The sequence below is a fragment of the Notolepis coatsorum genome (genome assembly GCF_963971535.1).
Source record: "Notolepis coatsorum genome assembly, contig: SCAFFOLD_308, whole genome shotgun sequence".
NCBI classification, from domain to species: domain Eukaryota; kingdom Metazoa; phylum Chordata; class Actinopteri; order Aulopiformes; family Paralepididae; genus Notolepis; species Notolepis coatsorum.
Window position 1 is genome coordinate 251,552 of NW_028171124.1, and position 16,158 is coordinate 267,709.

General features: G+C 42.9%; 1 protein-coding gene across 1 annotated transcript; it reads right to left on the minus strand.

The window, feature by feature from the left end:
* Positions 1 to 5,726: 5,726 nt before the first annotated feature.
* LOC311248348 (roundabout homolog 4-like) lies at positions 5,727 to 15,742 on the minus strand (the record flags this gene model as incomplete). Its single annotated transcript, XM_084339246.1, has 5 exons — positions 5,727 to 5,820; positions 7,147 to 7,303; positions 10,204 to 10,535; positions 12,560 to 12,823; positions 15,604 to 15,742. Coding segments are annotated over 5 exons (986 nt in total), but the record flags the coding sequence as incomplete, so codon positions are not given.
* Between the last annotated feature and the right edge of the window lie 416 nt (positions 15,743 to 16,158).

Consider the following 16,158-nt stretch of genomic DNA (forward strand, 5'->3'; position numbering starts at 1 on the left):
AGTTGAAGCCTCACCCACGATACAACGTGCGGTGAAGTATGGCCTGTTTGGCCTCAGAATAGAGCATCGAGACCGCGTGCGAATTAATAACTGAATTGTCAGAGTTTGGCGCTATACCGTCGAGTGCGACATATTTCTATTAAGTCTTTAATAGTCTATTTGTGTATAGTGTATCGTGCGGTGAGAATTCTACAGTGACCAGCATCTCCAACGCTTTCTCGTATTAGCTAGAGTTCTTATCCAGGCTGGGCCGACCGCATGGCGCTTTCACCCGAGGAGACCTAGACGAGAGCCGTATGGACATGTACACTGGATTAATCTACCCGACGACTACATAGCCCTTTGCGGCTGGAATATATTTGCTTTGGTCCTGTGATTTATGGAGCGGATAATCGCCGACGCCTGCACGTGTTGGATTTACCCCGAGAGGAGTCAAGTCGAGTCGGCGCCCAGAGAGCCTGAGGCCGACTAGCTTTCTTCCCTGTGGAGCTACAGTCTACAAGAGAACCAAGCTGTATTCGTCTGTGGATCAAGAGGCTACTGCACCGGCTTCTGTACCTGAAGTCTCCCTAGTCATCGTTGACCAGACGTCCTACTACCGACAGATCTTCTACCCCCCCTGCTGGCTTACAACCAGTGGGAACCCCTTCCAGTATCTTCCGCTATATTACTAGTGCACCATAGATATAATTCCCTCAGATTCAGGTTGTATAATTACCTCCTGCGTAACCAGAGAATGGACATTCGTTATTGATTTGCCTACGCATACTCTTTTGCCTTACAAGTGCATTCAAAGAATAATGTAAAGTATCCGATGTACCTTTTGCTCCATTAAATACTTGATTAATACCTTTGACTGGAACCGATTTCATTGTGGGAAGTGTTCATCATATTCATATATCGTGTACTGTATGGCCAGTAATTAAAGTACATAAAGCGGTAGTGGTTTAATGATACCATACTTATCAATACAGTCAGGGAATTGTACCCCTCAGTTACAGTATTGGTATCGTGCCATCCCTGGAACTGATACAACTTTGTTGTAGTTGTTTATTGTTGGATTGTTTCATCCTTGCAACTATGTTGGTGGTTATAGTGTATTGACTCTATAGAACTGTGTTGGTGTTTCGTTTTTATTCCAGACATACAACTCTGTTTACTTTCTGTTATTGACTAAAATTGTTTATCCCTGTCCAATGTGTCTACCAGGGTCCACAAAGGTGATGCCACCTAACCCTCCTTCTCGCTCTCATACATTGACAAAACCAATGATGACATGACAAGGACATGAAAATGGACATTTGTGAAATGTTCAAGTTCCTGAAGTAATGTGTATATTGCACTTTATCTTTTTTAATGTTTAATGTTTTTAACATTTGTGATATTTGAATGTTCCTGATGAAGCTTGTAACCTACCGCGCATTTCACGGTTTAACATCTTTTACTTTTGTGTTATTTGAATGAATTGAAGAATATTTTTGACTTGACCACTTGAAAATATTGTAATAAAAACGTTGTAACCAATGATTTTCAATAACTGTATTAAATTCAAATATTAATCACTGGTATACTATGCTTAAGTGGATACTATCTGTACACATTTTAAATCAGTTTTATGGGTTTTAGAGCAAAAATGGGTATTGTAACTGCATTACGAGGGAGACACTGCCATTATAGAATAAACTTGTAAAATCATGGTTTACAAAAAATGAAAGTGCACACAAGCCTGTCTTTCTTAAGCTGTATATTTAATTACTGATACTTGTTAAAATATTAGTAATGTTAAGGAAATATATACATTTTTAGATCAATTACGGTCGCCCCAAATGACTTTTTTAAGGCTGTGTCCTATTAATTCAACTTTAAAAACACTCAAATCTCTTAATTTGGGGTTTTTGCATAAATGCAAAACTTGTTAGCAGCGCGCCGCAATCATGTCAACTGTGTGGAGTTATTTTAAGCTCAAAGAGGAAAAAGGCAAAACAGCCTGTGGTGTTATGTTAATGTGTGTGCGTTAATATGACACAGAGGGTCAGACAGGTACGTGGGGCAGAGTAGACTAGGAGCGGATAATAACAGACCTGTATGATGGAGCTAACAGAATAAAGACACTCACAAACAAATACAGAGGACTCACGTGTATACTTGTGGAATAACACGACACAGCCGAGTGTAATATCTGCAACGCAAGTATTTCTAGGCGGGGCAGCAACACTGAAAACTTCAACATCACACAACACTTGCAGATTCATCATTGAAACGGAGTATGCCGAGTTCATACGTGCAACGAATGCCAAGAGGAAAAGTTTTTCCGCAGCAGCTAACGTAGCTGGAAACCATTCAGAAGCGAGAGAAACTCCCTGCAGACAGTAACAAAGCAAAGCTGATAACCGAGAAAATAACCACATTTATTGTGCTGGACAACCAGACCCTTTCTGTCTGAAAATGTAGGTTTCCGACACTTAGCCTTGCTTCGTGTTGCCAAACCGTCATTTTATCTCCGACACGGCTATCCCAAATAAGTACAATGTTGTGTTTCTTTTTCAAATGTAGTAAAGACCCCATATGTGTCAAACTCAAGGCCCGCAGGCCAAATGTGGCCCGCCATGTCATTTTATGTGGCCCGCGAGAGCTTAACCTCTTAACTGGCACCGACCCGGCCCCGGGACGTTTTAAGGATGATTTGCCCGCCGGCGCCCCACATTGGCGACCTCTAGCGGCTCGGGTGTGCATATATTTTAATACAATATATAGATCGAATTAAAGCCCTATTTGTTGTCTGTCGATAGTATACAATAGACAGAGCCATAATGGAATGGAAGCGGATATGGATCATTTTTGCATTTCGTTTTTTTACCATTTGTAGCCTACATTTCGTTTTGTATATATTTTGTATAGTGTTTGGTCTTTACTCTTTTACTGTATACAGTTTGAAGCACAATCTCAGGAGGGTCATACAGAACCAAGCATTTCACTATAATGTAGCCTACATGTACCTTATTATGTGACAAATAAAGCAAAACTTCAACTTGAACTTATTTTTCTTTTACTTGTATTTGACCAGGGAATATTTGCTGAGAAATGTTTACATTAACAAGATAAAGTGGGAAGACATTTCAGCTTCAAATAGTCACATTTATTCATATAAAACATTTAATATGGAAACCATAGCTCCTTAGCTCAGGTGAGAGAAGTTTGACTAAAATTGTGAATTATTACATGTAACATTTTTACTGTAAAACCGAATTATAATTCATGCACATTTCTTTATTCAAAATTGTGATATAAAATAGTAAATTCTTATAAGATATAAAATGTCTTAGTATAAAACCTTAATCTACTTATATCAATTCATACAATTTCCTGCAGGAATAGGGACAACGCTAGGCAGGCACATAGCAGAGACATAAACACATTGTTGTCACATTCTTACAAAAATTCAAACAAAAATGCATACAAAAAATGTAAATCCTAACTAAATGTAATATTTCTTTAATATAACTTAGATCTATGTGTTGCTTCTTTTATACAAATTTCAGCAGACATGTAACAACTAAGCTATGCCCTCAGCAGTGACATAAATACATTGTTGTCAAATTCTTAACTAGAATTCAAGTTATTCAAAGATTAAATCCTTAATTAATTCAAGAGGATGAAAGCAGCAGCACCTTCAAAACACACATTTACTACATAAACTAACTGATACTTTCTTTATTCAAATGATGTCTAAACTTTCAAAAATAGAAATACAGTAAAGAAAAAGAAAACATTTTAATAACACAATAAAGTTCTACATGAGTATAGGGGTTTGGGAAGTGTTCATGGTTCTTTAAATAACATATTTATTGCATATGTTTCATATTTATGTACACTGTAAAGGTTGAATAATCAGTAGAATGGTCTGTACAAATTAAACACGATAATATACTGTATGTTTAAGATAATATCACAGCCCTTAGTTAACAGTAACAACATAACTCTTGTTAAATATTTGCTCTGGAGATTACTAGTTTACAGCATTTCTATATTTTTCCTGATGACTGTACTCAGTTGTGTAAGCAGCTTTTTAATACAAAGAAAGTGTCATCACTTCCCAACATCAGAGAGGATGGAGGAAACAGCTCAGACTTAAAGGAAGACGCCAACAGTATGGGACATGTGCTCACCGTCTTCTCCAGAGTCAGACAAGAAGATAGATACCAGTTTCCCTCTCTGTACGTTCAGTAGAAAGCTATGCAGCTGCAAGATAGCCTAGCTTAGCACAAATGAACGGAAGCGATTATGAACCACTAGCCTATAGCTTGAAAACCTACAGGAGAGGTGTTTTTGGTGGATAGCTTTCTACTGAGCATGCTGAGAGGAAATTGATATCCATCTGCTTGTTGTCTGACTGTGGAGAAGACGGTAAGCACATTTCCCATAATGTTGGCGTGTTCCTTTAAGTTACTAGAAGGAGGCAAAATATCGGATGGACTGCCCTGAGGAAAAGTGCAAAACCCGTTCGAGGTAAATAACAGCAGCACTGGGCGGCAGCAGCTGTGTGGAAGTTCTCTCCTAAATTAGATCCTTAGTAACTACTAGTTAGTTATTTTTTTTATCTACTTTTTCTCCTCCTTTTTTCTGTGATTTTTTCTCCCATCCCAATTTACCTCTTGTGCCAATTCTCCCTCCCCTGTCCTGATCGTTGCTCGCATATGCCCCCCACTGGCCGGTTGTAGGGAGGATAGAAGCCTTGCATCACATGTCCCCTCCGATACATGTGGAGGCAGCCAGTCACATCTTTTCATCTGCCAGCGCGGACTCTCATTGGCGAGGTGTAACGTGTGGGAGGCTCACACTACCCCCCGCCATTTCCTGTCTCTGCTGTGCAGGCGCCCCAACCGACCTGTAGGAGTCGCTGTTCACAACGACCAGACTACCACCCTTCGACTTCCCACCCGCTAACTGCCAATTGAGTTAGTATGACGGCCGGGCCAATCCGGAGGCAACGCCGACAGCCGGAGTCGAACCCGGTGTCTCTTGCGTTGGTGACGAGCGCGATGTCCGCTGCGCCACCCAGCCGCCCTCAACTACTAGTTAGTTTGTAACTAAGGACGCTTTCACACCAAATTGCTTTTGAAAATGGTGATGAATCAAAAGTGAAATTTGTATTGATTGGGACATTGCCAGTGGCGTGTGAATGTGTGAGTGAATTGGTGAATGTGAGCTTTTTTATTGGACATACATTTTAATCCCATACCTGCCAACATTATGCTGTGCAAAAATGGCATCAAACTCGCAGGAATATTTATTCCATTTTGGTAGTTTTGTTCTTTGTCAGAGGCACACAGGCACAGAGATGTGGGTTGCCAGGATGTGCAGGAATAATTAAGCATAGCGTATGAAGAGGATAAAAAGGTTTATCAGTCTAATCTGGCAACACATCCCCCCTACAAACCCTGATTGCATAAATGTTATTATAAAGCCTAATTAAAAACCTTTGGGAGATTATATATGTGGATACATAATGTGCTCTCGACCATGGCTTGCACAAATGTGATGAAAATGAAATGCTATATGTTCATGGTCAGTAATTAATTATGCGGCAGAATTATGCATGCAAGGTATTTCTTTAGTATTTTTTTTTCTTTTTACATTTCTTGGCTATTTTTGAAAATAATATTATCATCACACATTTGGAAATATATGGGAAATGTCATATATATGGGTCTTTTCCTGCTTTGCTTTCACACCTCAAAACGAACCGCTGCAGGGTTCACTTGGAGGCGATCCGAGACCGTCTCAAACAGGCGGCCCAGGGTGCGGTTGTTTGGTACGGACCTGAATTCACCAGCACACCAGCTCAAATGAACCACACCACGGGGGTTAAACGGACTAAACCGGACTAAACAAGGCCAGTGTGAACGAGCCCTTGATCAGCTACTAAATTAGTTTGCACAGCGATTCGTGGGGCATAATCGAACTAGTTTGAACATAAAGTTATTCGTAGGACTCGTGGCCAATCGAAGATCAGAGACAGAGTTCCAGAGCTTGATTGATCGATATTAAATTGTCATATCAATACATTACATCTCTACTAGGGAATAGTCGACTAATCGATCGGAAAAAAACTTTAAACTTGAAAGGAGCCATTGTCGACTGCCAATCTCTCAGTCGAATGCAAAACAATTTAAATGGATCATTCCATTTGGGCTGTGGGGGGTGCTTAATGTCTGATTGGGCTGTGGGGGGTGCTTAATGTCTGATTTAAGTTAAATCAGACATTAAGTACCCCCCACAGCCCAAATGGGGGATGGGGGGGGGGGGGGGGGGGGGGGGGGGGGCGTAGTCGACTGCCAGTCGATTATCGGCAAATTTGGGCCAATCAAAGTCGACTATACAAATCCTTAATCAGAGACAGACCTAATCTCTACTGGATTACTGGGTTGCAGGGCATGGCATGCTGTGTGGCATGCTGTGTGGCATCATGCCTAGTGAGTGTATTGCTGTAGCACTGTATGATTTACACCTACGCGAGGGCATGTGTAACTACTTACTTGTTGCTTAAAGCTACGTTGTAACATAACTCAAACGGTGCGAGCGCTTTTATATTATTAAATCACAGAGGATATATTCCTGGTATACTGTATGTACTGTAAATAGTTAGGATGGTTAAATACACAGGATGTATTCCTGATATATTACATTTAGTAATTTAGCTGACGCTTACAGTATATCCAAAGTGACTGACAAGTTCCGTACCACAAGTCAGCAGGAAGGGTACATACTACATAGTAAGGAATTCACATTCTAACTAGGCTAGGTTTGAACTTCCACACAGCTGGTGCCGGCCTGTGTCTGCAGGCAGAGGACGAATCCTCAACGTCAAGGAGTCGATTCCAATTCCATCTGGAGCCCAGCGACTTATTTATACTCCCCGACTTCAGAGATCTCCACTAAATCAAACGTCCAGTAGTGTGAAATCAACCTGAATTCACTGGACTACAAACAAAATATTTCCATCCCTCTCGAACACGTATACCACCCGCCCGGTCACTTCAGCTTTGTTTGTCATTCGCCGTGTTCTTCTTCTTCTTCTACTGTTATTAGTGTGGCCGGCGGTGTCTCTAGGTGTCAAAGGTCATGTTTTTGTGGTGGGGGGGGTACTGGCCTAGTCGGCACTGAGACTCCATCTCCTCCACCCAGGCCATGTTCCAGTCCCAGAGGGGCATAGGCTCCAGGTCGCCGTAGCAGTCGTCCCCCCCGTCTCCCTCGCGGCTCGCTGGGAACAGGGCGCTGAGCGGAGAGGCTGGAGGAGAGAAGTCTATAGAGGAGAGGAGAGGAGGGGAGGAGAGGAGAGAGGAGAGGATGAGAGATGAGAAGAGAGGAGAAGAGAGGAGAAGTGAAGAGAGGAGAAGTGAAGAGAGGAGAAGAGAGGATGAGAGACGAGAAGAGAAGAGAGGAGAAGTGAAGAGAGGAGAAGAGAGGATGAGAAGAAAAGAGAGGATGAGAGACGAGAAGTGAAGAGAGGAGAAGTGAAGAGAAGAGAAGTGAAGAGAGGAGAAGAGAGGATGAGAAGAAAAGAGAGGATGAGAGACGAGAAGAGAAGAGAGGAGAAGTGAAGAGAGGAGAAGAGATGATGAGAAGAAAAGAGAGGATGAGAGACAAGAAGAGAAGAGAGGAGAAGTGAAGAGAGGAGAAGAGGATGAGAGACGAGAAGAGAGGATGAGAAGAAAAGAGAGGATGAGAGACGAGAAGAGAAGAGAGGAGAAGTGAAGAGAGGAGAAGAGAGGATATGAGAAGAGAGGAGAGAGAAAGAAGAGGAGAGAGAGAGAAGAGAAGATAAGAGAAGAGAGAAGAGGGTAAGGGTAAGTAAGATACGATAAGATAATTCTTCAAAGATACACAATATACCATATTTCTTGCCACTGTACTCTTCTGAAATTATTGAATGATGCTTAGTGGTTCTCAACCTTTCAACATGTGACCCCAAAACAATAGATGCATGTCTTTTCATGACCCCCCAACATTTTCATGCAGAGACAGAATGGCGAACTCTGACCCCCAACATGGTCAAGCAGAGACATAATGGTGAACTCTGACCCCCGACATGGTCATGCAGAGACATAATGGTGAACTCTGACCCCCAACATGGTCAAGCAGAGACAGAATGGCGAACTCTGACCCCCAACATGGTCAAGCAGAGACATAATGGTGAACTCTGACCCCCGACATGGTCATGCAGAGACATAATGGTGAACTCTGACCCCCAACATGGTCATGCACCAACATAATTTGTTTCCCTGTTTCACTTGATTGATAGTTGGATGGGAGCTTTAGACTTAAAATATCTGAACCGAAGATTAAAAACATGATGATGTATTTGTTTATCTTTTTACAGCCAAGTCATCTTGCGACCAGGTTACTCCCTCCCAGCAGGTAGAGAACCACTGGCTGAGAGAAAGCTGCTGGGCTCTAGTGGCAGTAAATGGTGACTGGGGACTGATGCTGGTGCTCCCTCTAGTGGAGAAAGGTGTTCAACACAACAGGTCTCCACAGCTTCAATATGCTGGCTGAGAGAGAGAGAGAGAGAGAGAGAGAGAGAGAGAGAGAGAGAGAGAGAGAGAGAGAGAGAGAGAGAGAGAGGGGGGGGGGTGGAGAGGGAGAGAGATAAAAGTAGAAGGTGGAGACTAGAGAGAGAGATAAAAGTAGAAGGTTGAGAGAGAGGGAGAGAGAGAGGTAGAAGGTGGAGAGAGAGATAAAAGTAGAAGGTTGAGAGAGAGAGAGAGAGAGAGAGAGAGAGAGAGAGAGAGAGAGAGAGAGAGAGAGAGAGAGAGAGAGAGAAAAGTAGAAGGTGGAGAGAGAGAGAGAGAGAGAGAGAGAGAGAGAGAGAGAGAGAGAGAGAGAAGTAGAAGGTTGAGAGAGAGAGAGAGAGAGGGAGAGAAAAGTAGAAGGTGGAGAGAGAGAGAGAGAGAAAGAGAGAGAGATATATGTCTTTTTTTGGTGGATGTGTGAAGAGTCTTGCTTTTTTTTCTTCTTCTCTTGACGACAACGCCAGGTGCTAGCCCCCTGAAACCAAGCCTAATCGAATCCATATAGAATCTAATAGAATCTGGACCTTGTGAATCTAAATTGAATCAGGTTAATCGGTGCAGACACCCAGCCTGAGAAGGAGGTTCTACCTGAGAAGTCAAGTCAAGTCAAATTTATTTGTAAGGCCCGACAACACACGTTAATGTCCCCATGGGTCGGCCACGTCTTCTTTAAACAAGTCAAGAAGAAACATCACAATAAGTCAAGAACAAAACAAGAACACCATAAAGTCCAATTATTTTTTAAATAAATGCAAAATAAATGCAACGCTCCCAGACATACCCCACGCGGAGGTAAGGAACAACTCACTAAAACCTAGCAATAGGAAAAAATGCACCACAGGCAATGTGGAGGAGAGAAACCTTAGAAGGGCCGTTCAAGGGGGGATCTCCCTTCTTAGATGTCGGTGATAGTAGTGTTGCTATAAAACAGGCGAAACAGTTGGTAAGCATGCACTCATGTGTGTAGTGAAGCGCCGATTTTGAAAGATTAAAGATAGAGCTGATAGCGATAGCAACTGAACATTTTGAAAGATAAAAAATAGAGCTGATAGCGGATCTATTTGAGGCAAAGGGGCGGCGCAGAGAGGGTCGCGTCCTCCCGGTCTTCATCACGGGACGTTCAACACTCCGGTCATCACTCCGAGACGCGTGATTTTTTTTTCCGTAGCCGCAGTTTGCGGAGACGCTCTCTGATTGGCCACTGACGTTTCTGGTCGTGTGACACGTGCGGCCAATCGTGTGACGCCTGTTTCTTTCACCGGTTAAGCTTGGGCGACTCTTTCGAAGTTGGTTAAGGTTAGAGTTTGTCTCAGAGCAGGGGGCGATAGAACGCCAGCCCTGAATCCAAACTCTAACCGTAACCAACTTTCGAAAGTCGCCTATAAGCTTAACCAGTGATAGAACTAGGCGTTAGGTCGTTTGCATGCTGTTCGAGGCGGAAATGGGCAAAGACACAGCGGCGTCACGCGATTGGGCGCACATGTCACATGACCAGAAACGTCAGTGGCCAATCAGAGAGCGTCTCCGCGAACTGCGGCTACGGAAGAAAAAAAAAATCACGCCTCCGAGACAGCCGGAGACAGGGAGACAGAAGAAGAAGAAGAGGGTCAGGTAGAAGGAGGCTCTATACCCGAGAAGGAGGTTCCGCTCATGGACTCGGCCGCTCCGGCCAGCAGGCGGGAGAAGGTGGAGTCGTGGACGAAGGATCCGTCGGCGGAGCTGATGAGGCTGGTCCGGGCGCTGACCGCGTCGCCGTCCTCCACCACCGAGCCCCAGCTGTTCCACAGCGAGCCCTCCCATTCGCTGCAGCACGAGGAGGGGGGCGTGCTCCGGAGGCGGGTCTGTCGGGTCAGCATGCGCCCGCCCACGTCATCCAGCTGGTCGGAGGGGAGGGGGCCGCAGATGTAGCCCAGCGTGGGGGAGAAGGGGCATGGCAGGGAGGGGGGCTGCGCTGACATGGCGCTGAGGAGACGGGAGGGAAGCTCTTATTTGCAAAGTGCATTTAACATACATATCAATATCTGAAATGAAGAGAAAAAAATTATTAACCTTTGTACTGTCTTTTACTATTATGCACTTTGCTACTACCTTGCCTATACTATTATGCTACTATGTCTATATTACTACCTAATATGTTACTATGTCTATACCACTACCTACTATGCTACTATGTCTATATTACTACCTACTAGGGCTGTCCCCGACTAAGGATTTGGATGGTCGACTATGATTGGCCAAAATTTGCCGTTAGTCGACTATTGGTTGACAAAAATAAAATAAAATAAAAAGAAAGTATAATTTTTTTTTTTTGTATCATTCCATTTGGGCTGTGGGGGGTGCTTAATGTCTGAAGGAGTCGACTGAAGGCTTCTTGTCTTCTGCAAAAGCATGCAATTGGTCCACTGATGGATACATCTTGATATTTGTCTAGTCTAGTGTGTTCATTAGATGGTGAAATCCTCTTTCAGTGCCTCTGTGCCTGTTTTCGTAGACAGTTAGCCTCTGGTATGCGCGTCATTAGCGTTAGCCATGCTTCTATGCCTCTTTTCTTTTGGAAAGAATGATAAAAAATAATAATAATAATTATACATTTTTTTTTTATATTCGACTAAGAGGTTGGCCAGTCGACTATGGTTCCTTTCGACAGATCAGTCGACTAATCGACTAATAGGGGTCAGCCCTACTACCTACTATGCTACTATGTCTATATTACTACCTACTATGCTGATATGTCTATACCACTACCTACTATGCTACTACCTACTACCTGCTATGTTACTATGTCTATACTACTATGCACTCAGGACTGTAGCACTCAAGTTCAACACAGCTTGACAACAAACAATGTTACTGACCCTTAGCTGCCAGATATGTACCCTTCCTGCTGACTTGTGGTATGGAACTTGTCAGTCACTTTGGATATACTGTAAGTGTCAGCTAAATGACTAAATGTAATACCAGGAATACATCCTGTGTATTTAACCATCCTAACTATTTACATACAGTATACCAGGAATATATCCTCTGCATTTAACCATAAATGTACTTTAGATGTGTTATTGCGCATGTGTGAGAGTCTAGAATTGCCATGAACATGTATTGTCTAGTTAGTTGTGAGACAGTGCCCATGCAGTTAGGAAGGCGGAAGCACATAACTTTTTGACCGTAGTCCATTGATCCTAGTCCTGTCTATATCCTATGAAGAAGATTAGAAGAATGACGTTGTATATTTTGTGACTGCCCAAATGAAAGTAAAGAACCTTCAAACGTATCCTGGAGTCCGTGCGTGTACATCATAGTTGTGGATACAGATTTGTATTAACCATTGGACACGAATCTGAAACCTTTTTGCTGCACGCACTGAAAACAAAAGTCTAAAGAAATTCTGCCATTACACTAACTATTTACATAAACCAGGAATATACCCTCTGTATTTAACCGTCCTAAATATTTACATATATCAGGAATATATCCTGTGTATTTAACCATCCTAAATATTTACATATATCAGGAATATATCCTGTGTATTTTACCATCCTAACTATTTACATATATCAGGAATATATCCTGTGTATTTTACCATCCTAACTATTAACATATATCAGGAATATATCCTGTGTATTTTACCATCCTAAATATTTACATATATCAGGAATATATCCTGTTTATTTAACCATCCTAACTATTTACATAAACCAGGAATATATCCTCTGTATTTAACCATCCTAACTATTTACATATATCAGGAATACATCCTGTGTATTTAACCATCCTAACTATTTACATAAACCAGGAATATATCCTGTGTATTTAACCATCCTAACTATTTACATAAACCAGGAATATATCCTGTGTATTTAACCATCCTAACTATTTACATACACCAGGAACAAAACCGTCAGTTTGCCATCAACCATTCATTGGCTCCGCCTCCCTCCGCACCAAATAATACTATTTCACCCCCGGTCTCCGCGGTGACCTCTCACCTGCGTCTCCCCATCTTCGGGCTGAGCTCCAGGTACTGGGCGACTTCCCGCGAGGTCAGCGTCGCCCCCTGGTGCTCGTTCAGTGACCTGCCGCCGTAGGAGCTGGAGGACAGGTGGCTGTAGGAGGAGGGGCAGGCGGTGCCGGTGCCGGTGGTCGGGGACCCGCGGAGCCCACCGTGGCTCAACGTGGGACAGACCGACTGGAGAGACCCTGCTGCGTCTACCGTGAGCCTCGTCGAGCGGCTGGAGCTGAGGGTGGATAGACTGTAGGAAGTAAGGACAGTAAAACAACAACAACAACAACAACAACAACAACAACAACAACAACAACAACAACAACAACAACAACAACAGTATTGTGACTAGAGATGCCGTGTGTCTTAGCCTCTTAACTCATTCAGGGCCGAGGCCTTGCCCCATCTTGCTCTAGCTATAGGCCAGGGCCCTATTCCCCCGTACCTGGTTCAACTAAGTCGATCAAAAGTCCCATTAGCCAGATTCAATTAACCCGATGTTAATTGAATCCAGGCTTTCCCTGGTTCCTCGAACGCTGATTCAGTCTCGTTCATTCGAACCAGACTTGATACTCAGTTAGCCAGGTACGAGGAACAGGGCCCAGGTTTCCATTACATAATTTCACTGTGCGTCACCTTGTTTATCTATATTCTATATTATAGCTATGGATACAATACTATGGTCATTTGACAGTAACCATCTTCTGTCCAAGATGCAAAAAAGATTTTTTTTTTCATGAATACGTTCGGACGGAATGCTGTGGTGAATATAAATATAATTTCGGAATGATCCGGGCTAATTCCTGGGAGGTCGGCTATAGGGCGCAACGTGAATTTCTAATAAAAGCATTGGCGTTTCGTCCCTGGACACGCTACTATTTCCAAATCAAATGTATATAATAGGTATTATGTCTCATCATGAATGCATGAAGCTGGATCGGTATGAAAACATTGTTGGATCATGCTGAAATTGACGTCAGATAGCCCTTACCTGTGGTCAGGGGTATTCCAAAAAGAATATTCCAATTGTTTGATCGCCATCTGGTCCATCTGATGTCCATCTGGTCCACGACATAATCCAACACAACATATCCATCGATTGTCCTGAAAACGATTCAATGCGATCGAGTGAAGCCCTAGGCTTCCCTGTACTAGAAAACTGCGCCCGGAGCGGTTTAAACGTAACACCCGGTCTGGAACAGGGTTTACTGCACTCTTGATACTGCCTACTAGCAGGATCTGGTTGGTACTGCACCCTCAGTGTCCCAGTATGCCTTTTAACGGCAACATACGGGTCCGTGACATTGAATAGAATATTAAAATAGAAAAAAAGCAAAAACGATAAAAAAACGTATATATATACACGTTAATGGCCCTTAACTCATTGACCGCCGGGAATTAGTCGTTCTAGCACTGCCACGCTTTAAAAGATAGGAGTGCATCACCTTGTTTGTAGAGCTATAACTATATTCTATATTATAGCTACGGGATAACACGCAAACGTATACATGAAATAACTTTTTTACATGTTGGACGAGAGATAGTGACTGTCAAATTAGCCCTATTATTGTCTATAATATAGAATATAGATATAGCTCTGCAAACATCGTGACGCACAGTGAAAATGCCTATCTTTTAAAGCGTGGCCCATTGACTACAGGGATGGGGATAATCGCTGGCGCTGAATGAGTTGTTAAGAAGCAACCACCTTTCCCCCGTCCCTGCTGTTATGTGGACATGCCCAATTACAAACGCTATTTGCAATTATAACAGTAGAGATTTGGTAGATGTGATCTGATCTCGCTCTCCCTGAAATGTGAGAACCAGATTTCATGGAGAACTCTGTCTGAGTGGAAAAGTGAATATAAACAAAATTGAGGTGTTTACAAGTAAACCCTGTTGAGTACCTTTCAACATTGATTTATTCTGACCAGAACACTGCAGAGAAAAATTACTATTGTTTAGAGGGGCCATTCTTCTCTGTTTTTGCTACTTTGATTGATTGAAAACTTTATTAACAGAATGGGTACAATACAGTACGGCTCAATACACACAATTGTTAAGGCGATGCAGACCAGAGAAAGACTTTCGTCTTGTTTACATCAGAGTGACAGGGTCCCCCATTTTCAATTAATCGTAACATTTATGACATACACGACATACAGATAAACAGTACTGTTTCATCCAGACATTTATGACATACAAGATATACAATACAGTTTCTAAAAGAGAGTATATACATTTGAGGGGGAAGAAACTGTACATTGGAGGGGGTTGGGTGGGGGGGTTGGATGTTTACAGGGGCCAGTTTAGAATTGCAGCCTCCCGTAGGTGCTTGACAAGTGGAACTAAACTCTAATGCTGCCATTGAGTACCTGCTTTTTTAAACTATGGGTTGGGACCCACAATGGGTCACAGGTCTTCCTCTGGTGGGTCCCCACATGACAACAGTAGTAATATGTTAGTGATGTGTTGCAATGAGCCTGGGTCACATGACAACAGTAGTAATATGTGACGTGTTTCAATGAGCCTGGGTCACATGACAACAGTAGTAATATGTTAGTGATGTGTTTCAATGAGTCTGGGTCACATGACAACAGTAGTAATATGTTAGTGATGTGTTTCAATGAGTCTGGGTCACATGACAACAGTAGTAACATGTGATGTGTTTCAATGAGTCTGGGTCACATGACAACAGTAGTAACATGTGATGTGTTTCGATGAGCCTGGGTCACATGACAACAGTAGTAATATGATGTGTTTCATTGAGCCTGGGTCACATGACAACAGTAGTAATATGTTTCAATGAGCCTGGGTCACATGACAACAGTAGTGATATGTTAGTGATATGTTTCAATGAGCCTGGGTCACATGACAACAGTAGTGATATGTTAGTGATATGTTTCAATGAGCCTGGGTCACATGACAACAGTAGTGATATGTTAGTGATATGTTTCAATGAGCCTGGGTCACATGACATCAGCAGCCTTCATGGCTCTGTCTGTACAGACACAGGTAATCCATCCTCACCCTTCCTCTGAGGTCAGACTGTGTGTATCCGAGCTGTCGTCTAAGGGCGGGGGAGGAGGGGGGCTGGGCAGCATGTCCACCAGGTGAAGGGAGGCCGAGTAGTGGAGGATTCTGGGAGATCCCACCAGCTTGACACTCTCTGGGTATCCACCTTGGCAAACACAAGCGAGGTTAATAACAAATCTCTCTCTCTCTCTCTCTCTCTCTCTCTCTCTCTCTCTCTCTCTCTCTCTCTCTCTCTCTCTCTCTCTCTCTCTCTCTCTCTCTCTCTCTCTCTCTCTCTATCCCTTTGTCTGTTTATCTTTTTTCTCTCTCCCCATCTCTCTCTGTCTCTATCTCTTTGTCCATTTATCTCTTCTCTATTTCTCTCCCTCTCTCTCTCTCCCTCTCTCTCTCTCTCATACACACACATCGCCAATCAAATGGCTCATACTCTCACTAGAGTAATATCTACTGACACAAACATGATGGCTGGTGCATTGTGTTAGTTAGACACGCGGCACGGTAGTGACTACACTACCACTAGGTTAAAGGGGAACTATTTTACTATTTCTT